Source organism: Rhinopithecus bieti, unplaced genomic scaffold, assembly GCF_001698545.2.
Source record: "Rhinopithecus bieti isolate Rb0 unplaced genomic scaffold, ASM169854v2 scaffold_5002, whole genome shotgun sequence".
Taxonomy (NCBI): domain Eukaryota; kingdom Metazoa; phylum Chordata; class Mammalia; order Primates; family Cercopithecidae; genus Rhinopithecus; species Rhinopithecus bieti.
Genome location: NW_016804830.1, coordinates 2,289,380 through 2,317,131, shown reverse-complemented (window position 1 = coordinate 2,317,131; position 27,752 = coordinate 2,289,380). Strand labels below are relative to the sequence as shown.

At 40.4% G+C, this 27,752-nt stretch overlaps 1 protein-coding gene across 8 annotated transcripts in view; it reads right to left on the bottom strand.

The window, feature by feature from the left end:
• Window positions 1-2,377: 2,377 nt before the first annotated feature.
• Window positions 2,378-27,752, bottom strand: part of ZNF569 (zinc finger protein 569) — a 67,409-nt gene continuing 42,034 nt past the window's right edge. For all 8 annotated transcript variants that reach the window (XM_017870556.1, XM_017870553.1, XM_017870558.1 and 5 more), the window contains 3 exons: window positions 15,196-15,322; window positions 14,801-14,896; window positions 2,378-5,584 (listed from right to left, as the gene is read on the bottom strand). In XM_017870556.1, the coding sequence (XP_017726045.1) occupies window positions 3,762-5,584; window positions 14,801-14,896; window positions 15,196-15,322 (2,046 nt within the window). In that variant the 3' untranslated portion in view covers window positions 2,378-3,761. The remainder of the gene's footprint in view (window positions 5,585-14,800; window positions 14,897-15,195; window positions 15,323-27,752) is intronic.

Genomic DNA, 27,752 nt, shown 5'->3' with positions numbered 1-27,752 from the left:
GTTTACAGGAGCTAAAAATTACAAAATAATGATGAAAACTGATGAAATCAAAGAAGACTTACATAAGACACATATTGTGTTTATGGAGTGGAAGGCTCAGTATAGTAAAGACTTCCATTCTGCTACAATGAAATAAAGGCTTAATGCAATTTCTATCAAAATTTAAGCAGGGCTTTTGAAAACATAGACAGGCTGATCCAAAATTTATATGGAAAAGCAAAGAAAGTAGAATAGATAAATAAACTTTGAAAATGAATAATACGTCAGGTGTGGTGGCTCATGCCTGTAATTCTAGCATTCTGGGAGACCAAGGCCAGAGGATTCCTTGAACTCAAGAGTTTGAGACCAGCCTGGGCAACATGGCAAAACCATCTCTATTAAAAATACAAAAATTAGCTGAGTGTGGTGACACACACCTGTAGTCTCAGCTACTTGGGAGAATCATCTGATTCTGGGAAGTTGAGGCTGCAGTGAGCTCTGACTGAACTGTTGCACTCCTGCCTGGGCAACAGGAGTGAGATCCTGCCTCAAAAAAAAAAAAAAAAGAAAAGAAAAGAGAAAGAATAATAAAGTGAGAGCAATCAGTGTACAGCTACAGTAATCAAGACAGTGTGGCATTGATAGAGGGATAGATGCACAGATTTTTGGAAAAGAGCATTCAGAAACACACAAGTAGGCCAAACCATTCAATAGAGAAACACTATTTTTTTTCAACAAATAGCATTGTAACAAGTAGACATCCAAAAAATGAACCTTGACCTAAATTTTATTCCTCATGAAAAGTTAACTCAAAATGTATCATAGACTAATTTTCACATTCAGCTTTAAAATTTTGTGTCTGAAATAAACTGAAAACAAAACAATATTTTAGAATGCAAATAACTGACAAAGGATTTTGTCCAGAATATATTATAACACAAAAATTAAGAAAAAAATCCATTAAAAAGACTATAGAGATAGAGAATAGATTAGTAATTGCCAGGGGTTAGGGATGGGGAGTGAGGAGAGGACAGGAAGATGGGTGTGACTATAAATGGATAGAACAAGGGATCTTTGTGGTGTTATAAGTTTTATATATTGACTATTGGGAGTGGTAGTTACACTAATCTGTACATGAGATAAAATTGTATAGAACTGTACAGACACACAAGTGCACATAAAACTGGTAATGTTTGTGGACTGTACTAATGTCAGATTTGGTATTGTACTGTTATATTAGGTGTTACCATTAGAAGAAATGAGGTGCGGGGTACAAGGACTAAATAGTACTATAGGGTATTATTTGTATAACTTCCTACAAATCTATAATTGTTTCTAAGAAAAACTTTTTAAAGTTCCAGTAGAGAAAAGCAGACTTAATATATGAATAGACTATTCACAGAAAATGAAATTGGAGGCAACATATTTGTTTTTTTGTTTTTTGAGATGGAGTCTCACTCTGTTGCCCAGGCTGGAATGCAGTGGCGCGATCTTGGCTCACTGCAACCTCTGCCTCCTGGGTTCAAGTGATTCTCGTGCTTCAGCCTCCCAAATAGCTGAGATCACAGGCGCGTGCCACCACACCCAGCTAATTTTTGTATTTTTAGTTGAGACAGGGTTCCACCATGTTGGCCAGGCTGGTCATGAACTCCTGACCTCAAGTGATCAGCCCACCTCGGCCTCCCAAAGTGCTGGGATTACAGGCGTGAGCCACCACTGTACCTGGCAGCAACACAAATATTTGAAAGGCCTGAATATAAAACATCTGTGGAACAGGATGAAGTGAATTTTTCACCTCCACTGGGCCCTTACCTGGTATACATAAAATCACCAGCATCTGCATCCCCATTTATTGATCCAGAAACAAAGAAAGCTTTGTTGAGATCTATAGAAATTGCTCCTACTCTAACACCGGTAACTATTCTTGGCTTGACATATTAGAATGTAAACTATATTTTACAGTATGCATGAATGGTCTCTTTCCCTCACTCCAAAACCAACCCAAATGAAGGTGGATTTCCCCCCCAAATGGATAGCCAATTATCCCAATAATAATTGTTTTGTTTCTATACTCCTTTCAACTAGAAAAAAATTTGTTTAAAATTAAAAATTGGCCTCAAATAAATGCTAAAATACTGCTGATTTTATTATTCCAATTAACATGAAGAGACAGTAAACAAAATAATATCTTGTTAGGTATCTTTTGTGTAAAGAGAATCTTCTATAAATGTTAGTATCTGATCAAGAATAAAATCCATTTTAAAATTATTTCTCCAGGCCCAGGTTTCCCCACCCATTTGATTCTTATTTTAGGGAAATCAGGAAAATAAAGGCAAGAAAAAAAATTAAAAACTCATTACATTAATTTGGACAACTAGATTTATCACCACTGTCAAAATTGCTTTCACTCTTTTATTAAAGAAATATTACAGATAAATATAACAACTCCCACCAAACCTTTCCCACATCACAAAAGGCAACCAAGTCGTATATGGATCCATGACCAATACATAGTACTGTATAATTTAATAAGATCTTTGCAAGATTTTATTAAATTATACAAATGTTATATTGTGTTCCGTTGTGTATTTAATTTTTTTCTCTCAATATTATATATTGTAATCTATTCATATAAGTAGGTTTTGTTTCTCTCTAAATTCTGTATTTTGTCACAGAAATGATCACACTTATTCATCTATTCCACAATTGATAAAAATTTGTTATATCCAATTTTGGGCAATACAAACCATGATTCAGGAACACAGTGATATCTCTTTGTGGGTGCCTGTGAGTGTTACCCTAAAGTAATAGATTCTACTTTCATCATAGTTTTAGAATTTTGCTTTTTATATTCTGGTCTTTAGTTGGATTTTATTTTTGTGTATGATATAAAGTAGAAAGCTAAAATTTTTCTCCTGTGAACCTTCCATTTATTAAATAAGCCATTCATTCCCCAATGATTTCAATAGCACTGTCATACACAGAATTCCTGTATCTTGTTGGATTTTTGTATCGATGCTCACTATCTTGATTTATTCACTCAGTAATACATTGTTTAAATGACAACAGCTTTAAATAAGTATATATCTAATAATAGAGTGTGTCTTCTCTATTTGCTTTGTCAAGTTTGTTTCAGCTATTTGTGTTTCTTTACTTTTCCACATACAATTTTGGATAAGTTTGTGAAGTTCCTTAAAATAAAACTGATGTAAACTTTAAGTGGAAGTATATTAAACTTAGCGATTTGGGAGAAAATTATATTTTACAGTGTCAAGTCTTTTCAGACAAAATATCATTTTTCAGGTGTTCTTTTGTGCCTTTCAACATGTTTTATAACTAGATGAAGACCTCAATTCATTGTTGTGTTTATTCTTAGATTTTTCTATCAATACGTTTTCTAATTAACTATTTTTTGTATAAATTATTTTTATAGTTCTTCATTGATACTTGGTTTTCCCAATCTTGTTTTTCTTACTTAGTACATTGGCTAGGAGCTCAAGTATTGTGTTGTTATCTGATGGCAGATACCTTGTTTCAGATTTCAATGAGAATTCTGATTAAATATTATCAGTAAGATGTCTGCTGAAAGTTTCTGATACTCAGCTTTTTCATTATATAATTTGTCACCTTGGAAGAATTCTGTAATGTTTCATAAATTTGTGGCTTTTTCAGAAGGCTATCCCACATTCGTAGTTTTCTACTCTGGAAGTGATCATGTAACGTGCAATGAGGTGTTAATTCCTTCAGAAGACTTTGCCATATTCACAATAGTCACAGGGTTTCTAATGAGTATGAATTCTCTGGTGTCTAACAAGGTGTGACTTTTGGCTGAAAGCCTTGCCACACTCAATACAGTGATAGGGCTTCTCACCTGTATGTTTTCTCATATGAAGGGTAAGAGATGAGATTTGAGAGAAGGCTTTTCCACATTTACTGCAGTCGAAGGGTTTCTCACCTGTATGTCCTCGTATATGTATAGTAAGGGATGAGCTTTGGGAGAAGGCTTTTCCACATTTATTACATTCATAGGGTTTTTCACCTGTATGACCTCTCATGTGCACAATAAGGGAAGTTCTTTGAGAGAAGGCTTTCCCACATTCATTACATACATAGGGCTTCTCACCTGTGTGACTTCTCATATGTAAATTAAGCAGTGAGCACTGAGAGAAGGCTTTACCACATTTGTCACATTCATAAGGCTTTTCCCCTGTATGACTTCTCAAATGAAGGGTAAGGGATGCAATTTGAGAGAAGGCTTTACCACATTCATTACAATCGTAAGGTTTCTCTCCAGTATGAACTTTTTGATGTGTAATAAAGTTTTGCTTTTGGCTGAAGGCTTTACCACATTCATTGCATTCATAGGGTTTCTCTCCAGAATGAATTTTTTCATGAGCAATGAGATTGGATTTCTGGCTAAAGGCTTTCCCACATTCCTTACATATATAGGGTTTTTCCCCAGTATGAATTCTCTGGTGTCTAACAAGATTTGACATCTGTATAAAAGCTTTCCCACATTCATTACACTCATAAGGTTTCTCTCTAGTATGGATTTTCTGGTGTGTAATGAAGTTTTTCTTGTGGCTGAAGGCTTTTCTGCATTCCTTACATTCATAGGGTTTCTCACCAGTGTGACTTCTCATATGTACAGTAAGGGCTGAGCTTTGAGAGAAGGCTTTTCCACACTCATTACATTCATAGGGTTTTTCACCTGTATGAATTCTAACATGTATAATAAGCATGGAAAACTGAGAGAAGGCTTTACCACATTTATCACATTTATAAGGTTTTTCTCCTGTATGACTTCTCATATGAAGAGCAAGAGATGCAATTCGAGGGAAGGCTTTACCACATTCATTACATGCATAAGGTTTCTCCCCAGTATGAACTTTCTGATGTGCAATGAGGCTTTGCTTCTGGCTGAATGCTTTTCCACACTCATTACATTCATAAGGTTTCTCTCCAGTATGAATTTTTTCATGATCAATAAGATTTGATTTCTGGCTGAAGGACTTCTCACATTCCTTACATGCATAGGGCTTCTCTCCAGTATGAATTCTTTGATGTCTAATGAGATTTGACATTTTAATGAAAGCTTTGCCACATTCATTACATTTGTAAGACTGCTCCCTACTGTGAATTTTATAATGTTTAATAAGTTTTTCCTTGTGACTGAAGGCTTTTCTACAGTTACTACATTCATAGGGCTTCTCTCCAGTATGAATTCTCAGATGTCTGATGAGGTCCAAAGTTTGATTGAAGCCTTTTCCACAATGGTTACACTTAAAGGGGGTAATGACAAAATGGGATGAGCTATTAGCATATGATTTCACATGTTCATTATATTCACAATGTTCCTTTCTTATAAGGCATTTCACATTATTATGACAGTCAAAATTATGTTCTAAACACTTTCCAAATAAGTCATATTCATAGAGATTGTGTCTGGAAGGGAAAAAATCAGAGTTCAGAGGAAATACATTTGCAAATTTCTTTTGACATTCATTGCCTTTTTCTTCAGTCAGTGTTTTCTGGAATTTAACTTCAACTTGTCTCAAAAGTCTGTCCTGGTTTTTCTGATGCTCATCAACTCCCCATATTTCTCCTAAAACAGATTGCAAATAAATATCACTTACAATTTTTTTCTAATATCGTAATATGAAGAACATTTTGAAAAATATGCAATTATGGGACTGATTATTGGTTTAAGCCTCAGTCTCCCACTACTAAAAAATTTTCAAGTGCATATATCTCTTATCTCTGAAGTTTTGAGAAGGAAATTCAGGAAAGGAAATACGAGTGGAGGCATGTATTTATAAATACAAATAGCTTTGATTGCTTTAAAAAAGGATCTGATAGAAAACAAACTGGTAAATAAATAGGAGATGCAGAATGTACAAAGTAAGAAGAAATAATTATAGAGAAAAAACAAAAACAGGAAGCTAAAACCTATAAGATCATTTTGCAGGACTCTATTAAAATACGTTTTATAATCTAAAAACGTTTCTGGATTGTAAATTACCAAAACCGACTCTACAAGATGCAGAAAACTTATCTAAACCAATTTTCGTAAAATGAAAAGAAATATGAAAAGTAATACCCTAAAACAAAACAAAAAGGAAAAACCCAGAGATTCACATGAAAATTCTAAGAGATTTAAAGAACAACTCCTGTGCTGTCTAAAACGTTGTGAAAGAAAAAAGAAAAATTCCCAATGTTTTTGTGTATGAAAAAAATATATTAATACGAAAACCTGAAAGATGACACACCAAAAAAGGAAACTATCCAATTTCATTTATGAAAACCAATGTAAAAATTCTATGTAAAACATCAAAATGACCCAAAAGGAAAAAAGTGACCCAGAAGTACATTAAATATAAGATATATCATATTTGAGTTGAGTACATTTTTTCCAGGGATACATTTCAATAATAGAAAGTATATTACTATAAGTAAATACATTAATAAAATGTCAAGTAATGACATTTAAAAAAATGGAAAAATCAAGTAATCATTTCTGTAGATATTAAGATCATAAAACTCAGTATTTTTCATTAAAAAATCCTTTATATAAAATAGGAACAAATAACATTTAATTTGAGAATAAAGTACAGTACAGCCCAAACACCAGCACTTTACTTAATGGAAAACATTCAGAAGCATTCACATTAAAGTCAGAAATAAGAAAAGATGAGTTGTTGTCACCACTCATTGCAGTACTAGGTAGTACAATTAAATAAGAGAAATAAATCAGAGGTATGAAAATTAAGAAAAGAGTTTGCCCCTCTTTTCTTAATTAAAAGGCGTGAGTGCAGTGCTCATGCCTGTAATCCTAGCACTTTGGGAGGCTGAGGCAAACAGATCTCTTGAGCCCACGAGTTCAAGACCACACTGAGCCACATGGCAAAACCCCATCTCTACAAAAGATACAAAAATTAGCTTGGCATAGTGGTGCACGCCTGTAGTGCCATCTACTAGGGAGGCTGAGATGGGAGGATCACCTGGGAGGTCAAGGTTGCAGTGAGCAGAGATCATTGCTGCTGTCTAGCCTGGGAGAAAGAAACAGACTGTGTCTCAAAAAACAAAACAAAAAAAAAGGAAAAGAAAATGAAAATTAACATTATCTGTCAAACAAAACTGTTTACCTGAAAAACCAAGTCATCTGAACAATTATGAAAAGAAAGAAATTCACTACATATGAATCAATATTCATTTTTAAAAACCTTCATATACAAACAACTACAGTCATCCCTCATTATCTATTGGGGACTGGTTCCAGGACCTCCCATGGATACCAAAATCCATGGATGCTCAATGCCTTACATAAAATGATAAAGTATTTTCATATAACCTATATGTGTCTTTCTATATACTTTAAATAATCTCCAGATTACTTATAATACTGAATACAATATAAATGCTATGTAAATCATTGTTATACTATAATTTTAAATTGGTATTATTTTTTATTGTTGTATTGTTATTTTTTGTTGCCTTTTTCCCCTGAATATTTTCAATCTGTAGTTGCAGAAAGCATGGATAGAAAGGTCTGACTATATTCAGAAATTATAGAATTAAAAACTACATTTACAATGACAAAGTATGAAAATATACAAAATTAAAATGTCCAAAACCATACGAAGAAAACTTTAAAATGAACACACAGACTTGAAGAAATGGAATGGTGTTATGGATTGAATTGTTATGGATTGAATTGAATTGAAGTCCTAACTCCTCGTGCCTCAGAATGAGGCCTCATTTAGATATAGGGTCACTGAAGATGAAATTAGTTTAAGATGAGGTCATACTGGAATAAGAGAAGCCCCAATGCAATATGACTTGTGTTCTTACAAAAAGAATGCTACATGAAGAGACAAGAGACACAAGAAATGCCATGCGAAGATGGAGAGACAGAGTAGAGTTTCGCTGCCACAAACCAAGGAATGTCTGGGAATACCAGAAGCTGAAAGAGGCAAGGAAGAATCCTTCCCTACAGGTTTCAGAGGGAGTATGGCCCTACTGACACCTTGATTTTAGATTTCTGGCCTCCAGAGCTGTGAGAACATTTTTAAAAAATTTTTTATTCTTTAGAGACAGATTCTCACTCCGTAGCCCAAGCTGGAGTGCAGTGGTGTGATCTCGGCTCACTGCAACCTTCAACTCTGGGGCTCAAGCAATTCTCCTGCCTCAGCCTCCCGAGTAGCTGGGACTAGGGGCATGCGCCACCACACCCAGTTAATTTTTTTGTATTTTTAGTAGAGATGGGTTTTCACCATGTTGCCCTGGGTGGTCTCGAACTCCTGAGCTCAGGTGATCCACCCTCCTTGGCCTCTCAAAGTGGTGGCCCATGCTTGGCCAATTCCTGTTATTTCTGTTACCAAGTTTGTGGTATTTTGTTTCAGCAGCCCTAGGAAACTAAGACAAAAGGCATTAAAGGATTTTACACAAGAAAATTCAACAGCGTAAGATGACATTCACAAGTTAATATATCAGTTTACAGGGGTTTCAATAAAAATGTTTGAAAATAGAATAGCTCAAAGGAAAATGATACTGGGGGTTGCCACCATAGATGGGAAAAATGTGTAAGAGAATAATTACTTTCCAAAATATATCCTTTTCTACTTCAAAAGTTCTGTTCTGGCTGGGTGCAATGGCACATGCCTGTAATCCCAGCAGGTCGAGGCGGGTGGATCACGAGGTCAGGAGTTCAAGACTAGCATGGCCAACATAGTGAAACCCCATCTCTACTAAAAATACAAAAATTAGCCAGGCATGGTGGCGCGTGCCTGTAGTCCCAGCTACTCGGGAAGCCGAGGCAGGAGAATCGCTTGAACCGGGAGGCGAATCACTTGAACCAGGAGGCGGAGGTTGCAATCAACCAAGATCGTGCCACTGTACTCCAGCCTGGGTAACAGAGTGAGACTCCATCTAAAAACAAAATAATAATAATAATCAAAAAATAAAAATAAAAACTTCTGCTCTATGAGTATGTATTATATATCCAGTATAAACAAATAAAATTGTTCTGAACACTGCAATAATCAATAAAATGACACAGGAAGGTTAAAAACTGGATGACAGAATTGGAACATAAAACTGGAGAGGCCCACCTAGGTTAATTGTATAGGCGCAAATATAGTGAGCAGAGGGAAAAAAAAATAAGAAGTTGAGGTTAAATATGGTATAATAAATACATGAGTTTAGCTTGGATTCTATCCAAAAGTACACTAATATTACAGTATCATGTAAAAGGCATAAACCAACGAAGACAAAGACCATAACAGACAACAATGGATGATAGATTTAAACATAATTTTAGCAGATGGAAGATGAAAGGACTGTTACCTAACAGAAGAACTGAGAACACTGAAATCCATGTGCCTGCAGACAAAGATGTCAAAAAGCAAGTTCCTACTATATAACTAAAGAAAGGCTGAGAAATCATGTACCATGAAAGGTGGGAATGAACAGGGGCCCTAAAAAACAGGAGAATTGAATGGAAGTCTATAAGGCAAACAATTGCCTGCATTGTGCCATGAGATGCCTATCACTCCTAGAGAAGATGGGAGACTACTCTCTGCTTCTGGAGAAATGGAACCAGACAGACTCTAGAGTCAGGGACACCAGACAGAAGAATACAGGGAAAATAAACTGGCTCAAACAAGGAGAATAAGTGAAAGTTTACATACTTAATAAGGCTGAGATACTCAGTTCCGTATTGCTGCTTACTTCCAAGGAAAATGGAAATTTTTCTCCTCTCTGCTGGCATCTGTTATTTTTTGCCTTTTTAATAATGGCCATTATGACTGGTGTGAGGTGGTACCTCATTATGGTGATTTGCATTTCTCTAACAATCAGTGATGTTGAACTTTCTTCATAAGCTTCTTGGCCATATTTATGTCTTGAAAAGTATCTGTTCATGTCCTTTCAATAGGGTTGTTTTTTTCTTGTAAATTTAAGTTACTTATAGATGCTGGGTATTAGGCCTGTGTCAGATGCATAGTTTGCAAATATTTTCTCCCATTCTGTAGGTTGTCTGTTTACTGATAGTTTACATAAATAATCTTGACTAAACGTATTACAACAAATATACAAAAAGATAATAAAATCTATAAATCAATAATTCAAAATAGAAACATAGGCATACTTCAGAGATACTGTGGGTTCAGTTCCACACCACTACCATAAAGCATGTCACACAATTTTTTGGTTCCCCAGTGCATATAAAAGTTATGTTGGCCGGGTGCAGTGGCTCATGACTGTAATCCCAGCACTTTGGGAGGCCGAGGTAGGTGAATCATTTGAGGTCAGGGGTTCAAGACCAGCCTGGCCAATGTGGTGAAACCCTGTCTCTACTAAAAATAAAAAAAAAATTAGCCGGGCGTGGTGGCAGGTGCCTGTACACACCCAGCTACTGGGAGGCTGAGGCAGGAGAATAGTTTGAACCCAGGAGGTAGAGGTTGCAGTAAGCCGAGATTGCACCACAGCACTCCAGCCTGGGTGACTAAGAGAGACTCCATCTCAAAAAAAAAAAAAAAAAAAAAACAAGTTAATACTATATACTCTATTATGTATACAATAGCATCGTGTCTTAAAATGTACTACAGCTTAATTTAAAATATTGCTAAAAAAATGCTAACAATCATCTGAACCTTCCATGAGTAATATTTTTGCTGATAGGGGGGTCTTCCTCAATGTTGATGGCTGCTGACTAATCAAGGAGGGATTGCAGAAAATTGGGGGGGCTGTAGCAATTTCTTTTTTCTTTTCTTGTTTTTTTTTTTTTTCCTCTGTTGCCCAGGCTGGAGTGCAGTGGCTCAATCTCTGCTCACTGCAACTTCTGCCTCCCGGGTTCAAGTGATTCTCCTGCCTCAGCCTCCTGAGTAGCTGGGATTACAACAGGTGCGCACCACCATGCCAGGCTAATTTTTTTTATTATTATTATTTTTAGTAGAGATGGGGTTTCACTATGTTGGCTAGGCTACTCTCAAACTCCTGACCTCGTGATCCACCTGCCTCGGCCTCCCAAAGTGCTGGGATTACAGATGTGAGCCACTGTGCCTGGCTGCAATTGCTTAAGATAGCAATGAAGAGTCACACTGATTGACTTTTCTTTCACAAAAAGTTTATCTGTAGCATGTGATGATGTTTGATAGTACTTTACCCACAGTAGAACTTCTTTCAAAAGTGTAGTCACTCCTCTCAAATCCTACCACTGCCTTACCAATTATATTTATGGAATATTCTAAATCATTGATTTCCACAATGTGCACAGCATCTTCACCAGGAGTAGATCCTGAAGAAATGACTTTCTTTGTTCACCCATAAGAATTAATCCTTATCCCTGCTATCATGAGACTGCAGCAATTCAGTCACATCTTCTGGCTCTACTTCTATTTCTACTTCTCTTGCTAGTGGCATATCTACAATTACTTCCTCCACTGAAGGCTTGAACCCTTCAAAGTCATCCCTGAGGGTCGAATCAACCTCTTTCAAACTCCTGTTGGTATTCTGATCTCCTCTCATGAGTCATGAATATTCATAATAGCACCTAGAATCATGAATCCTTTCCAGCCAGTTTTACTCTTTTAATTTACCCAGATCCATTAGAGGAATCATTACCCATGGAAGCTACTATATTACAGAATGTATTTCTTAAATAGTAAGACTTGAAAGTCAAAATTACGCTTGATCCATGAGCTGCAGAATGGATGCTGTATTAGCAGGCATGAGAACCAACACTGATCTCCTTGTACATCTCCATTAGAGCTCTTGGGTGACCAAGTACACTGTCAATGAGCAATAATATTTTCAAAGGAACTTTTTTTTTTTTTTCCTGAGCAGTAGGTATCAACAGTGGGCTTAAAATATTTAGCAAATCAATGCTGTAAATAGATGTGCTACCATCCAGGCATTGTTACTCCATTTATAGAGCACAAGCAGGGTGTATTTAGCATAATTCTTAAGGGCCCTAGGATTTTCAGAATGGGGAATGAATACTGGCTCCAACTTAAAGTCACCACCTGCATTAGCCCCTAATAGGAGGGTCAGTCTGTCCTTTGAACCTTTGAAGTGAGCCACTGACCTCACTTCTCTAGGTGTGAAAGTCCTAGATGGCATCTTCTTCCAATAGAAGGCTGTTGCATCTACATCGAAACTCTATTGTTTAGTTAGCCACCTTCATCAATAATCTTAGCTAGATCTTCTGAATAATTTACTGCAGCTTCCATTGGCTCTTACTGCTTTACCTTGTATTTTTGTGTCGTGGAAATGGCCTCTTTCCTTAATCCTTACGAACCAACCTCTGCTAGCTTCAAACTTTTCTTCTGCAGCTTCCTCACCTCTAAGCCTTCATAGAATTGAAGATAATTAGGGGCTTGTCCTGGATTATGCTTTGGCTTAATGGAATGCTGTGGCTGGTTTAATCTTCTACCCAGACAACTAAAACTTTCCTCCATATCAGCAATAAGGCTATTTTCTTTCTTATCATTTGTGTGTATACTGTAGTGGCACTTTTTTTTTTCTTTTTTAGAGACAAGGTCTTGCTCTGTCACCCAGGCTGGAATACAGTGGTGTGATCTCAGCTCACTGCAACCTCCATCTCCTAGACTCAAGCGATCCTCTCGTCTCAGCCTCCCAAGTAGCTGGGACTACAGGCATGCACCACTACATCCAACTAATTTTTGTATTTTAAGTAGAGACAGGGTTTCACTGTGTTAGCCAGGATGGTCTCGATCTCCTGACCTTGTGATCTGCCCTCCTTGGCCTCCCAAAGTGCTGGGATTACAGTCATGAGCCACCACGCCTGGCCGGCAATGATATTTTAAAATGCTAACAGACTACATTGAAGTTACTGGTAGACATATAAATTATTACAGTCTCTTTGGAGGGCAAAAATGACTTTATAAAATTCAAAATATGTGTATATGGACATATATATGTATGTGTATGTATATGTGTGTGTATATATATGCACACATACATTATATACACTTGCATATACACGTGGCAAATATATCAGAAAATGGGAGCTACCAATAAATCTGTACTGACTTAAAACTTTTATTGAAATAAAAGTGTGGTAGTGATTATTGAAGTATGAGAGCAAAACCTAAAAATACAGTGGGAAGTATGACTGTATATTTCAGACATTCAGAACAGAAGAAAGAAGAGAAAGTAAGGGACTATAAATGTCAGTAGGTTTAATTTAATAACTGCAAATTAGTGAATGTATGCCAAAAGAAAGGATCCTGTATATGAGGGTGGACGGTACTCCCGAAGATGCTAATAATAGAATGATTATCAAAGAGGCTGGAAACTTATTAGGAAAGGTTGGTATCTAGCACACAGGTAAGAAAGCCAACCAGATCTCTAAGTTCTGAGGAAAGAAATTAAGAATGGTATCTAGAAATGACATCTTAGGTTTACAAAAGAGTTTGCATCAATGGTCACTTTTGTATTACAAAAGTATACATCAGGCCAGGCGCAGTGGTTCACGCCTGTAATCTCTGTACTTTGGGAAGTCGAGGCGGGTGGATCACTTGAGATCAAGAGTTCAAGATCAGCCTGGCCAACATAGTGAAACCCCATCCCTACCAAAAATACCAAAAAATTAATCGGGTGTGGTGGTGCATGCCTATAGTCCCAGCTACTCAGGAGGCTGAGACACAAGAATTGTTTGAACCCAGGGGCCAGAGGTTGCAGTGAGCCAAGATCGCACCACTGCACTCCAGCCTTGGTGACAGAGTGAGACTCTGTCTCAAAGGAAAAAAAAAAAAAAAGCCGGGCCCAGTAGCTCACACCTGTAATCCCAGCACTTTGGGAGGCTAAGGTGAGCAGATCACGAGATCAGGAGATCAAAACCATCTTGGCTAACGTGGTGAAACCCTGTCTCTACTAAAAATACAAAAAATTAGTAGGGCATGGTGGCAGGTGCCTGTAGTCCCAGCTACTCAGAAGGTTGAGGCAGGAGAATCCCTTGAACCCGGGAGGTGGGGGTTGCAGTGAGCCGAGATCACGCCGTTGTACTCCAGCCTGGCGACAGAGTGAGACTCTGTCACACACACACACACACACACACACACACACACACACGGTCTACAGCTTTCTGAAAAAAAAAAAAAATATATATATATTTTTTGAGATGGGGTCTCATTCCGTTGCCCAGGCTAGAATGCAGTGCTGTGATCATGGCTTACTGCAGCCTCAACTTCCTAGGCTCAAGTGATCCTCCCACCTCAGCCTCCGAAGCAGCTGGGATCACAAGCGTGTGCCACCACACCTGGCTTTTTTTTTTTTTTTTTTAAACAGAGTCTCCCTCTGTCTCCCAGACTGGAGTGCAGTGGTGTGATCTTGGCTCACTGAAACCTCCGCCTCCCGGGTTCAAGCGATTCTCCTGCCTCAGCCTCCCGAGTAGCTGGGACTATAGGCTCCCGCCACAACACCTAGTTAAGTTGTTATATTTTTAGTAGAGACAGGGTTTCACTGTGTTAGCCAGGATGGTCTTGATCTCCTGACCTCATGATCTACCCACCTCGGCCTCCCAAAGTGCAGAGATTACAGGTGCGAGCCACTGCGCCATGCCTAATTTTTCTTTTTTTAGAGATGAGATCTCACTATGTTGCCCAGGCTGGTCCCAAACTCCTGGACTCAAGCAATCCTTCCACCTTGGCTTCCCAAAGTGCTGGGACTATAGGTATGAACCACCGTGCCAAGCTCTGAAAATATCTTTGAAGAATATTTTAGAGGGATCAACCACTCACTGATTAATCATTAATAGGGCCCTGACCTCTCCTCACCTGTCTGGTTCCCTTCCACTTACCTTGCCAGTGTCTCCTTAATACTTCTTCCTCCATCACCCATGGTTCTTCTTCTTGCTCCAATTTGAAAATCACATCAGGTTTGGTGAATGGATAGCCTGTCAAAGGGAAGTTACATAGATTTGGGCATACATACTACTAGGAACAAAGAACCACCCAAAAATTGAGGCTGACCCAGGAAAACCAGGCTTTCTAAAGGACAAGAAAACGTGGCTTCTAGGGATGCTGTCCCCTTTTGCTCTGAAAACTGCAGCATGGACATTCACATGAGCAAAAGCATCCCAAGGGCAAGCTCACTCTAATATTTAAAAGGTCCACATATTTCAGAAACACTGTGGGGGTGGGGGGGAAGGTACTTTCTTTCCAGAGTTTGAATTATATGGTAAATTACTCTTACCCACTGTGATTAAGTTGTTATAGTTTTCTAGCATCACGTTCCGGTACAGGTTTCTCTGAGCAGGATCCAATCTCTTCCACTCCTCCTGGGTGAAGTCAATAGCCACATCTTTGAATGTCACTGTTCCCTGTAACAACACACTCCCACTCAATCTGAAGTATCCATCTTAGGTGATTGTAAACAAAATATATTGAACCTTGTTCTGATATTAATCAGAGGTTATTAAAAAAGCCCATCATATTAGCAGCCTGCTGTCAGTTTATGTTCATTCACTGATTTAGCAAGCACACATTTTTAATATCTACCATGAGTTAAAGGGGAGATGTTAGGTACCAATTTATACTGAGTGTGAAAGAAATGGAAAAATAAAACTTTAACCAAGTTAAGTGGTTTAAGATCTCAAAAGATACCAAAGGCAGGAAAAAATGAAAGCAAGGCTTAGATGGAAGCAGAAGCAGGGGACAGAATGATAGGTGAAATCTGTGGTATGGTGGGACATGCAATTGTAGATAGCCACTGATTTAGCAGTTGGACATATTGTTCATGAGATCAAGAGAAATCCACATTGGAAATGAAGACTTATTGGTCATCAGCCTGTAGTATGTGTCTGCAGCCATGCAAATGGGATCTGATTGCTCAAAGAGTTTACATATACTGGAAAAGGGGCCACAGATAGAATCTCAGAGACAACCATGAAAAAAATATGCCCTGATAACAATTTGTTTTTTAATGGTCAGAAATAGAATTATAACTGAAACTGTGTATTTAAAAAGCTACAGAATGGCTGGGCATTACATGGCTCATGCCTGTAATCCCAGCACTTTAGGAGACTGAGACGTGAAAATCCCTGGAGCCCAGGAGTTTGAGACAGGCCTGGGCAATGTGGTGAAACCTTGTGCATACAAAAAATACAAAAATTAGCCAGGTGTGGTGGTGTGCACCTGTAGTCCCAGCTACTCAGGAGGCTGAGGTAGGAAGATTGCTTGAGCCCGGGAGGTGGAGGTTGCAGTGAGTCATGATTGCACCACTGCACTCCAGCCTGAGTGGCAGAGCAAGGCCCTGTCTTAAAAAAAAAAGGAAAAAAAAAAAAAAGCTATTGAATGAATTTCAAAAAAAACAGTGAACTTCTTAAAGGCAATGTGATTTGAATATAGAAATCTAATGCATTCTTCCTGGTTCAAAACAGAAATGCCCAAATGTATATGAACATAAGAAACAAATCTTAAATAGCAGTCAGCCTGGAAGAAAGGGAGCAATCCATATTTCCTACTTTTTCAGGAATTTCTACCAGAGACTAGGTGAAAAAACAGAAAGTCTCCAATACCTCGTTCACAATGTTCCTAAGAATTTGTTTCTAGGTCCTAAAAGGAACTTATGAGCATGAACATCCACTAACACTAAGGGCTCAGAGAAAGCTGTGGTACTGATGGGAGATCACCTCCTGAAACCCCTTACTGCGGAAGATCATGATGTTTGCAATAAACATGTTCAAGAAGCAAAAGGCAAAGTGTCAGGGGAAAAAAACCCTGAAATCCAGGGGTTTTTAATATTTTCTCTCATCTGGGAGGAAAATCCAAATAAGCTTGGATAAAGCACTTGGTGAGGAAGTGGGACTGAGGAGAAAGCATGATGTGAAAATCTGGCCCTGGTATAATAGTTTCACCAATTACAGGGAAGGACATGAGCACATAAGACACACTCTTGCTGGGACTACCTCAGCTGCAGACTTTCCTCAGGAAGTTGTACTTTCTTCAGGAGATCAGATCATTAAACTAGTAAATAAATTTTAAAAATCAGCACCAAAGATTTTACAAGAAAATCCTAATTGCCCCTAGCTCAAGAGTAAAAGAATCCCAAAAGAAGTCATTAAAATATATTTGAAGAAAATACTTGAGAAAAGAATATAGTAAATGCAAAATAGAAACAATTTAAAGTGAAAAATTTAGAACTTGTATATACATAAATCTCCAAATTTAAAAGCTGGAGCTAGGTGCGGTGGCTCCCGCCTGTAATTCTATGACTTTGGGAAGCCGAGGTGGGAGAACTGCTCGAGGCCAGTTCAAGGCCATTCTGGGCAACACAGCAAAACCCCATCTCTACAATCAATCAATCAATCAATCAATCAATAAAAGCCGTGTATGGTGGTGTGTGGCTATAGTCCTAGCTACTTGGGAGGCTGAGGCGGGAAGACTGCTTAAGCCTGGGAGTTTGAGGCTGCAGTGAGCCATGATCTCACCACTGCACTCCAGCAGCCTGGGCAATAGAGCAAAACCCTGTCTCTTAAAAGAAAAAAAAGTTGATAGTTTAAGAAGAATGAATTAGCCAAATGTTTAGTAAGTTTAATGAAGAAAAATAAACATCCCAAATTAGGAAAAACCATTAAAACTAATCAATATTTAAAGTAGTACATATCTGTGGTTGTTTTTTTTTTTTTTTTTTTTAGATAGAGGCTCTCCCTGTCACCCAGGCTGGAGTGCAGTGTGGCGTGATTTTGGCTCTCTACAACCTCCGTCTCCTGGATTCAAGTGATTCTCCTGCCTCAGCCTCTCAAGTAGCTGGAACTACAGGCGTATGCCACCACACCCAGCTAAATTTTGTATTTTCAGTAGAGACCGGGTGTCCCCATGATGGCCAAGTTGGTCTCTTAACTCCTGACCTCAAATGATCTGCCCACCTCGGCCTCCCAAAGTGCTGGGATTACAGGTGTGAGCCACCATAACCAGCCTGAAATTTTAAAATTCATAACGAAATGAATAAGCTAAAGGGAAACATAAGCCTAAGAAGAAAATCCCAACAGTGCAATACTGTAGCAACCCCCATTATTCTTCTATTCCAATATTTATTCTGTCTTCCCAATTTCTGGCCAGGCACATGGTCTGCTGAAATAAGTATTAATATGTTTATATTATAAAGTTCTGGAGAGTGAGACGAAAGGACTGCATGCAACTGCTGATAAGTGAGCATAAAAGCACGAGGTATACCATTTCTCCCAAGCCTCTACCTTCTTGTAGAATGGTAAGTCAATGGTTAGAGCAAATACAGCCATTTGAGATGAGGCAGAAGTCAACAACTGAGAATGGCAGAGCAATGAAGGAGAAAGCGTTTCGTTTTCTGCCCGTTGGAGCTACAGGACCAGCACTGAACTTCAATATGAGAGATAAATAAACTTCTATCTTGTTTAAGCAAAGGTTATCTGGGCTTTCTATCACAGGCAGTCAAGTGTAATTCTAACAGATTAATATGTTCATGCCAGATCTGGCCATCCTTTGGCAGCTATGAAGGCGTGGTGCTCAAATCCTCTTTAAGGGAATCCACTGTGAGTTGGCAAACAGCCATGCTGAAGTCATGATACCCCAACACTGCTTCCAGCCACAGGCTCAGCATAGTGAGGCTATTAAAGTCTGTACTATTACACCTGATACGGTTTTCCTCCAGTGGGAAAGCTTTGGTCAGCAACTCCCCTTTGGCCTGGCTGAGACTTTCTCACAGCTTCAGGGTGGTCTGAGTTGGCAGAAAAAAGTATTAGCAAACTTGGAGACAGATCAATAAGATGATGCAATTTGAAGAAAAGACAGAAAAAAGGATGAAGAAAAATGAATACAGGCTGGACACAGTGGCTCATGCCTGTAATCCCAGTGCTTTAGGAGGCCAAGGTGGGAGGATCACTTGAGGCTAGGAGTTCAAGACCAGCCTGGTCAAGATGGTGAGACCCTATCTCTACCAAAAAATTTAAGAAATCAGCCAGGTGTGCTGGCACATGCCTATAGTCCTAGCCACTCAGGAGACAGAGGTGGGAGGACTGATTTAGCCCAAGAGTTCAAGGTTACAGTGAGCTATAATTGTGCCACTGCACTCCAGCCTGGGTGACAGAGTGAGACCCTATCTCAAAAAAAAAAAAAGAATGTAGACTCAGAAATGTTAGAGCAATAAGTACATCAACATATGCATAATTTAGTGTAAGTTAGAGAGGAGAGAGAAAAGGACAAAAATATTCAAAGACATAATGACTGAAAACTTCCCACATTTCATGAAAAACATTAATGTACATATTCAAGCTCAATGAATTTCAAGTAGGATAAATGCAACAAGATACACACCTAAACACATCATAGTCAAAATGTTGAAAATAAATACAAAGAGAAAATCTTGAAAATAGCAAGAGAAAACAATTTATCATCTTCACCAACCACAATAAAACTAATAGCTGACTTCTCATCAAACACAATGGAGGACAAATAGCAATGGGACAACATATTAGTTGTTTTGAAAGAACAAAAAAAACTATCAGAGAGGAAGCAGGGAAAGAGGGCCCAATAGAAGCCTCCACTGATCATCCTCCCCACAGGAACACCAAACTGAACAACTATCCACACAAAAAAGCATCTTCATCATAACCAAAAATCAGGTCAGCAATCACAGTATCTGGTTTTAACTTCACATCACTGAAAGTGGCACTGAGGAGGGTAGGAAAGAGTCTTGAATTGCTGATGCCATTCCGTCCCTATCCTCCAGCAGTGGTCATATGGTGGTAAGAAAGAATCTATGCTCCTGGAGGAGGGAGACCAAGAGTGATTGTAGGACTTTGCACTGGAACTCAGTGGTGCCCCATCACAGCAGAAGGCAACACCAGGGAGAACTCGGTGCTGACACCAGAAGTATTTAGACCATCCCTAGGCAGTCTAGGGGAATTGTCCATTGTAGCAGTAGGAATCTGAATTCCGGCAAGCCTCACCACCATGGGCTAAAGGGCTCTAGGGTCCTAAGTGACCGTGAAAGGCAGTCTAGGCCACAGGAACTGCAATTCCTGGGCAAGTCCTGGTGCTGTGCTGGGCTTGGAGCCAGTGGACTAGGGGGGCATGGGACCCAGTGAGACACCAGCCAGGGTAGCCAAGGGAGTGCTTGTGCCACTCTTTCCCTAACCTGAAGTAGTGCAGCTCGCAACTCCAGGAGAGACCCCTTCTTTCCACTTGAGAAGAGCAGAGGGAAGAGTAAAGAGGACTTTGTCTTGCACCTTGGATACCAGCTTAGCTACAGTATGATAGGACACCAGGCAGAGGCCCCCATTCCATGCGCCAGCTCCTGGATAAAACTTCTAGACACACCCTGGACCAAAAGGTAACCCATTGCCTTGAGATGAACTCAATCTTGGCAGCATTCATCACCTACTGACTAAAGGGCCCTTGAGCCCTGAACAGTCAGCAGTGGTAGCCAGGTAGTACTCACCATGGGCCTTGGGTGAGACTCAGAGATGTGCTGGCTTCAGGTGTGACCCAGCACATTTCCCATATGGTGGCTACAGGGAGAGACTCCTGCTTGAGAAAAGGAGAGGGAAAAGTACAGGGAACTTTGTCTTGCAGCTTAGGTACCAACTTGGCCACAGTGGGGTACAGCACCAACTGGGTTCTTGGGGTCCCCAATTCCAGGCCTTGCCTCTTGGATAGCATTTCTGGACCTGCCCTGGGCCGAAGGGGAGCTTACTGCTCTGAAGGGGGAATCCCAGGCCTGGCATCATTCACCACAAGCTGACTGAAGAGCCCTTGGGCCTGGGGTGAACATTGGTGGTAACCAGGCCATACCTGCCATGGGCCTGGGTCAGTGGTAGCCATGGGGAGAAATTCTTCTGCTTGTGGAAAGGGGAGGGAAGAGTGGGAAGGACTTCACCATGTGGCTTGGATGCCAGTCCAGCCACCATAGAATAGAGCACCAAGTAGATTCCTAAGGTTTCTGACTCCAGGCCCTGGCTCCTGGACGGCATCTCTGGACCTGCCCGTGGCTGGGCAGAACTTGCCACTCTAAAGGGAAGGATATAAAACTGGCTGGCTTTGCCACCTGCTGATTGTAGAGCGATAGGGCCTTCAGTGAACACAGGCCTTGGGTGAACTTCAGTGAACACTGTGGGCCTTTGGTGAGACTCAGTGCTGTGCTGGCTTTGTCTGACTCAGCGCAGTCCCAGTGGTGGTAGCCACAGGGGTGCTTGTGTCATCCCTCCCCCAGCTCCAGGCAGCTCAGCACAGAGTCTGTCTGGGAGAGAGTAAGACAATAAGAGTCTCTACCTGGTAATCTGGATAATTCTTCCAGAGAATTCTTCTGGATCTTATCTAGGACCATCAAGGTGGTACCTGTATGAGTCTGTAAGAGCCACAGTGTTACTGGGCTTGGCATGCCCCCTGATGCAGATATGGCTGCAGTGACCAAAAACTTAGATCAAAACACCCAAGTCCCTTCAAATACCTGGAAAGCCTTGCCAAAAAGGGCAGGTATAACAAGCTGAGACTGCAAAGACTGCAATAAATACCTGACTCTTCACTGCCCAGACATCAACAAACATCCATAGGCATTAAGACCATCTAGGAAAACATGACCTCACCAAATTGAACTCAATAAGATATCAGGGACCAATCCTGGAGACACAGAAATCTGTGACCTTTCAGATAGAGAATTCAAAATAGCTGTTTTCAGGAAACTCAATGAAATTCTAGATAACACAGAGAAAGAATTTAGAATGCTATCAGATAAATTTAACAAAGAGACTGAAATAATTAAAAAGAATAGAGCTGAAATTCTGGAGCTGAAAATGCAATGGACAAACTGAAGAAATACATACATCTTTTTTTCTTTTCTTTTCTTTTTTTTTTTTTTTTTTTTTTTTTTGAGACAGAGTCTCTGTCATCCAGGCTGGAATGCAGTGGTGTGATCATGGCTCACTGCAGCCTCAACCTGCCAGGCTCAAGTGATCCTCCTACCTCAGCCTCCCAAAGAGCAGGGACCACAGGTGCATGCCACCATACCCAACTAAGTTTTTAATGTTTTTGTAGAGATGGTAGTCTCACTATGTTGCCCAAGCTTGTCTCAAACTCCTGGGCTCAAGTGATCCTCATGCCTTGGCCTCCCAAAATGCTAGGATTATAGGCATGAGCCACCACCCTCACCCACATCAGTCACTGAAGAGCAGAACTGATGAAGCAGAGGGAAGAATTAGTGAGCTTGAAGATAGGCTATTTGAAAATACACAGTCAGAGGAGACAAAAGAAAAATGAATAAGAAAGAATGAAGCATGCCTGTAAGATCTAGAAAATAGCTTCAAATGGGCAAATCTAAGACTTATTGGCCTTACAGAGGAGGTAGAGAGACAGGGGTAGAAAGTTTATTAGATGGGATAACAACAGAGAACTTTCCAAACCTAGAAGATACTGATATTCAAGTACAAGAAGGTTATAGAACACCAAGTAGATTTAAACCAAATAAGACTACTTCAAGACACTTAATATTATCAGACTCCTAAAAGGTCAGTGATAAAGAAAGGATCCATTTAAACACAGCAAGAGAAAAGAAACAACATACCAATGGAAGCTCCAATATGTCTGGCAGCAGACTTTTCAGTGGAAATTTTACACACCAGGAAAGAGTGACACGACATATTTATAGTCCTGAAGGAAAAAAACTTTTATACTAGGATAGTATATCTGGTGAAAATAACCTTCAAACATGAGGGAGAAATAAAGGCTTTCTCAGACAAACAACAGCTGAGAGATTTCATCAACACCAGACCTGTCCTACAAAAAAATGCTAGAGAGTCCTTCAACCTGAAAAAATGACATTAATGAACAATAAGAATTCATGTGAAAGTACAAAACTCACTGGTGATAGAAAGTACACAGAAAATGCAGAATGTTATAACACTGTAATTGTGGTGTGTAAACTACTCATATCTTGAATAGAAAGATGAGAAGATGGGCTGGGCGCAGTGGCTCACACCTGTAATCCTAGCACTTTGGGAGGCTGAGGCAGGCAGATCACGAGGTCAACAGATTGACACCATCTGGCCAACATTGTGAAACGCCATCTCTACTAAAAATACAAAAATGAGCTGGGCATAGTGGCACATGCCTGTAGTCTCAGCTACTCAGGAGGCTGAGGAAGAAGGATCGCTTGAACCCAGAAGGCGGAGGATGCAGTGAGCTGAGATCACACCACTGCACTCCAGTCTGGTGACAGAGCGAGACTCCATCTCAAAAAAAAAAAAAAAAAGAAAGATTGGAGGATTAATCAATATAAATAAATCAATAACTAAAACAATATTTCAAGACACAGTACAATAAAATATAAATAAAAACAGCAAGCCGGGCACGGTCCCTCACGCCTGTAATCCCAACCCCTTGGGAGGCTGAGGCGGGTGGATCACAAGGTCAGGAGATCGAGACCATCCTGGCCAACATGGTGAAACCCTGTCTCTACTAAAAATACAAAAAAATTAGCTGGATGTGGGGTGGCGCATGCCTGTAATCCCAGATACTCAGGAAGCTGAGGCAGGAGAATTGCTTGAACCTGGGAGGCAGAGGTTGCAGCGCGCCGAGATTGCGCCACTGCGCTCAAGCTTGGTAACAGCAAGACTCCATCTCAAAAATAAATAAATAAATAAAATAAAAGTAAAACAGCAAAAGCTAAAAAAGCGGGGAGACAAAGTTAAAGTGTAGAGTTTTACTAATTTTCTCTTTGCCTGTTTATGCAATCAGTGTTAATTTGTCATCAGTTTAAAATAATAGGTTATATTATTTGCAAGCCTCATGACAACCTCAAATCAAAAAACACAACAGATACACAAAAAGTAAAATGCAAGAAATTAAAACATACCACTGGAGACAACCACCTTCCCAAAAAGGAAGACAGTAAAGGAGGAAAGGAAGACCACAAAACAACCTGGAAATAACGAAATAGCAGGACTAAGTCCTTACTGATCAATAATAACATTGAATGTAAATGGACTAACATTTGAATGTAAAGCTCTCCAATCAAAAGACAGAGTGGCTGAATGTATTATTTAAAAAAACAAACACAAAAAACAAGATCCAAAAATCCGTTGCCTACAAGAAACACACTTCACCTATAAAGACACACAGAGACTGAAAATAAATAGATAGAAAAATACATTCCATGCAAATAAAACCAAAAAAGAGCTGGACTAGCTATACTTAGACAAAATATACTTCAAGACCAAAACTATAAAAAGAGACAAACAAGGTCATTACATGATGATAAAGGGGTCAATTCAGCAAGAGGATATAATTGTCAACATGTATGCACCCGACGTTGGAGCACCCAGATATATAAAGCAAATATTACAGTAAAAGAGAGAGAAAGACCCAATAGAATAATTGCTGGAGACTTCAACATTCTACTTTCAGCACTGGACAGATTATCCAGATAGAAAATCAACAAAGAACTATCAGACTTAATCTGCACTACAGACCAAATGAACATAATAGATATATACAGAACATTTCATCCAGTGGCTGCAGAATGCACATTCTTCTCCTCAGCACATGGATCACTCTCAAGGATAGACCATGTTAGGCCATAAACAAGTCTTAAAACACTCAAAAAATTTAAATTATATGAGATATCTTCTCTAACCACAATGGAATAAAACTAGAAATCAAGGAGGAATCTTGGAAACTATACGAACACATGGAAATTAAATAATAAGGGCTGGGCGCGGTGGCTCAAGCCTGTAATCCCAGCACTTTGGGAGGCCGAGACGGGCAGATCACGAGGTCAGGAGATCGAGACCATCCTGGCTAACACGGTGAAACCCCGTCTCTACTAAAAAATACAAAAACTAGCCGGGCGAGGTAGTGGGTGCCTGTAGTCCCAGCTATTCGGGAGGCTGAGGCAGGAGAATGGTGGGAACCCAGAGGCAGAGCTTGCAGTGAGCTGAGATCTGGCCACTGCACTCCAGCCCAGGCAACAGAGCGAGATTCCGTCTCAAAAAAAAAAAAAAAAAGAAAGAAAGAAATTAAATAATATGCTCCTGAATGATCACTGGGTCAATGAAGAAATTAAGAAAAAAAATTTAAAAATTTCTTGAAATCAATGATAATGGAAACACAACACATCAAAGCCCATAGGATACGGCAAAAGCAGCACTAAAAGCAGAGTTTATAGCTATAAGGACCTACATCAAACAAGAAGAAAAACTTCAAATAAACAATGTAATGATGCATCTTAAAAGAACTAGAAAACAGCAAACTAAACTCAAAATTATTAGAAGAAAAGAAAGATCAGAGCAGAAATAAATAAAATGAAGAAAAGATACAAAAGATTAACAAAATAAAAAATCAGTTTTTAAAAAAAATAAAATCAGCAAACTTTTCGCCAGACTAAGAAAAGAAGAGAAGGCCCAAATAAGTAAAATCAGAGATGAAAAAAGAGACATAACCAATACTAGAGCAATCCAAAGGATCATTAGAAGCTACTATGAGCAACTATATGCCAATAAATTAGAAAACCTAGGGTCTGGACGGAGGGAGGAGGGGAACAAAAGAACAAAGGGACTAAGATGGTCCATTTCCGGGTTCTTCATCACCAACTTTCCCATGCCTGGGAGGAGACATAGGCTGACTGCGCAGGTGCCACCTGACGTCCGACCGGGGAAACCGAAACCTACTTGGCTGCGCCCACCGCCTGGCCCCCGACCCGCCTATGTCCTGCCCACTGCCTTCCCACCCTCAGGCCCAAGACACAAAAGCCGCTCCTGGCAGGCGCGCAGCGCGAACTTCCTCGGCCCCTCCTCATATGCGGGACATAGGAACTGCGCCCGGGAATGCCGGAGCGACTTCCTCGGCCTCCACCACTGGAGACCGGTGAACTTCGCCCCTTTCCTTCTTCACATTGGCTAGCTAATAAAGTTTCTTTTTACTTTGCCTACTTGCCTTTTCTCTGGCATTTGCTCTGGTGGTCGCATTAAAGCAAATCAGCTGGTGCCGAAACCCGGGAGGAGACCCATCCTCAGGGCTCCCCAAGGTCCGAGGAGCCTCCTCCTTCCACGCCGTGGACAGACCAGGACCTAGACATCGCTTTCCGCACCTCCAAGTCTCCTAGGGGTGAGTACCTCTTGCCTCCCTCTCATACTCCTTGGCCAGAAGTCCTGCACAGGCCCAAGGTTTTTTGGTCACCAGGTGACCCACTGGGAGTTCCCAAAGGTAGAGACGTCTGCCCAAAAGAACTCCATTCCGTTCCGTGGGAGACCCGTCCAGGACGGAGACGTCCGCCTGGAGGTAATCTCCATTCCGGCTCCAGGAGCCTCCCACTGGTCTCTGGTGGCTCCAAAGGACGCTTTGTAGGCAGGTAGAGTTCGGTTTCTGTTTCCGCCTATAGGCGAGAGGAAGGCAATGGGAAACCCCCAATCCAAAATACCTAGAGACTCCCCTTTAGGGTGTCTTCTAAAAAATCTCAAAACTTTACAATTAGAACAAGATCTTAGGCGAAAGCAGCTGGTGTTCCTCTCCACTGTGGCGTGGCCACAATATAAATTAGACAACCAGTCTCAATGGCCGCCTGAAGGCACTCTAGACCGTAACATTTTGATCGACCTCAGTAATTTCTGCCAGCGTTTAGGCAAGTGGTCTGAAATTAACTACATACAAGGATTTTAGGCCTTGCGTTCTCGTTCGGACTTGTGTAGCCAGTGTTCCTTGGCTCAAGTTATGTTGACCAAGGATGCAGGCCTAGCAAAGTCCGAAAAGGAGGGGTCATCCTTCCTGTCTGACTTGCCTGAAGACCTTACCTCACCTCCCTCCCTTCCACTCCCGCCATATACTCCACCTCCCCCTCCCGCTTCGGCCCCACCTTCTCTTTCGGCTCCACCTTCCTCTTCCGCTCTCGCTGTTGTTCCGCCCTCCTCCTCGGTCCCTCCCACCATTGTTGAGACTACACCTCCCTCCGATCCCTCAGCACTTCCGCCTGGTCACCTTAGTTCGCCTATATCTGCCCATACCCGCTCTAAAGACTGCCTGACTACCCCCGCTCCTGCTCCCACCCTATCCAACCCCCCTGCAGTCTTAGCACCCTTGCAAGAGGTGGCAGGAGCAGAAGGCGTAGTTAGAGTCCATGTTCCCTTCTCACTAGCAGATCTTTCAAAAATTGAGAAACGTTTAGGGGATTTTTCTGCCAATCCTACGATTTACACCAAAGAATTCAGGTACCTTTGCCAGGCTTACGATTTAACCTGGCATGATCTCCATGTTATTCTTACCTCTACTTTAAACCCCGAGGAACAAGAGCATATCCTAGCGGCCGCGAGGCAGCACGCCAACCAACTATACTTAACAGACCCGCCTTCCCAGTAGGGGAACAAGCAGTCCCCTCTATAGACCCAGACTGGGACTACCAAGTAGGCCAGCCAGGTCGCCGAAGAGGAGATATGATGACTCAACGTCTTCTGGCTGGTATGCAGGTGGCCTCAAATAAGGTAGTAAATTTTAATAAACTAAAAGAAATTATTCAAGGTCCAGATGAGAATCCGGCCACATTTTTAAACAGGCTAACTGAGGCTTTAACTCAATACACTCGGTTAGACCCAGCTTCCCCAGCCGGGGCCACTATTCTAGCATCATATTTTATTTCACAATCGGCCTCAGATATTCGGAAAAAACTCCAAAAGGCAGAGGATGGACCTCAAACTCCTATTCAAGACCTAGTCAAGTCGGCCTTCAAGGTCTATAATTCAAGGGAGGAAATGGCTGAGGCCCAACGACAGGCCCGCCTAAAACAGAAGGTAC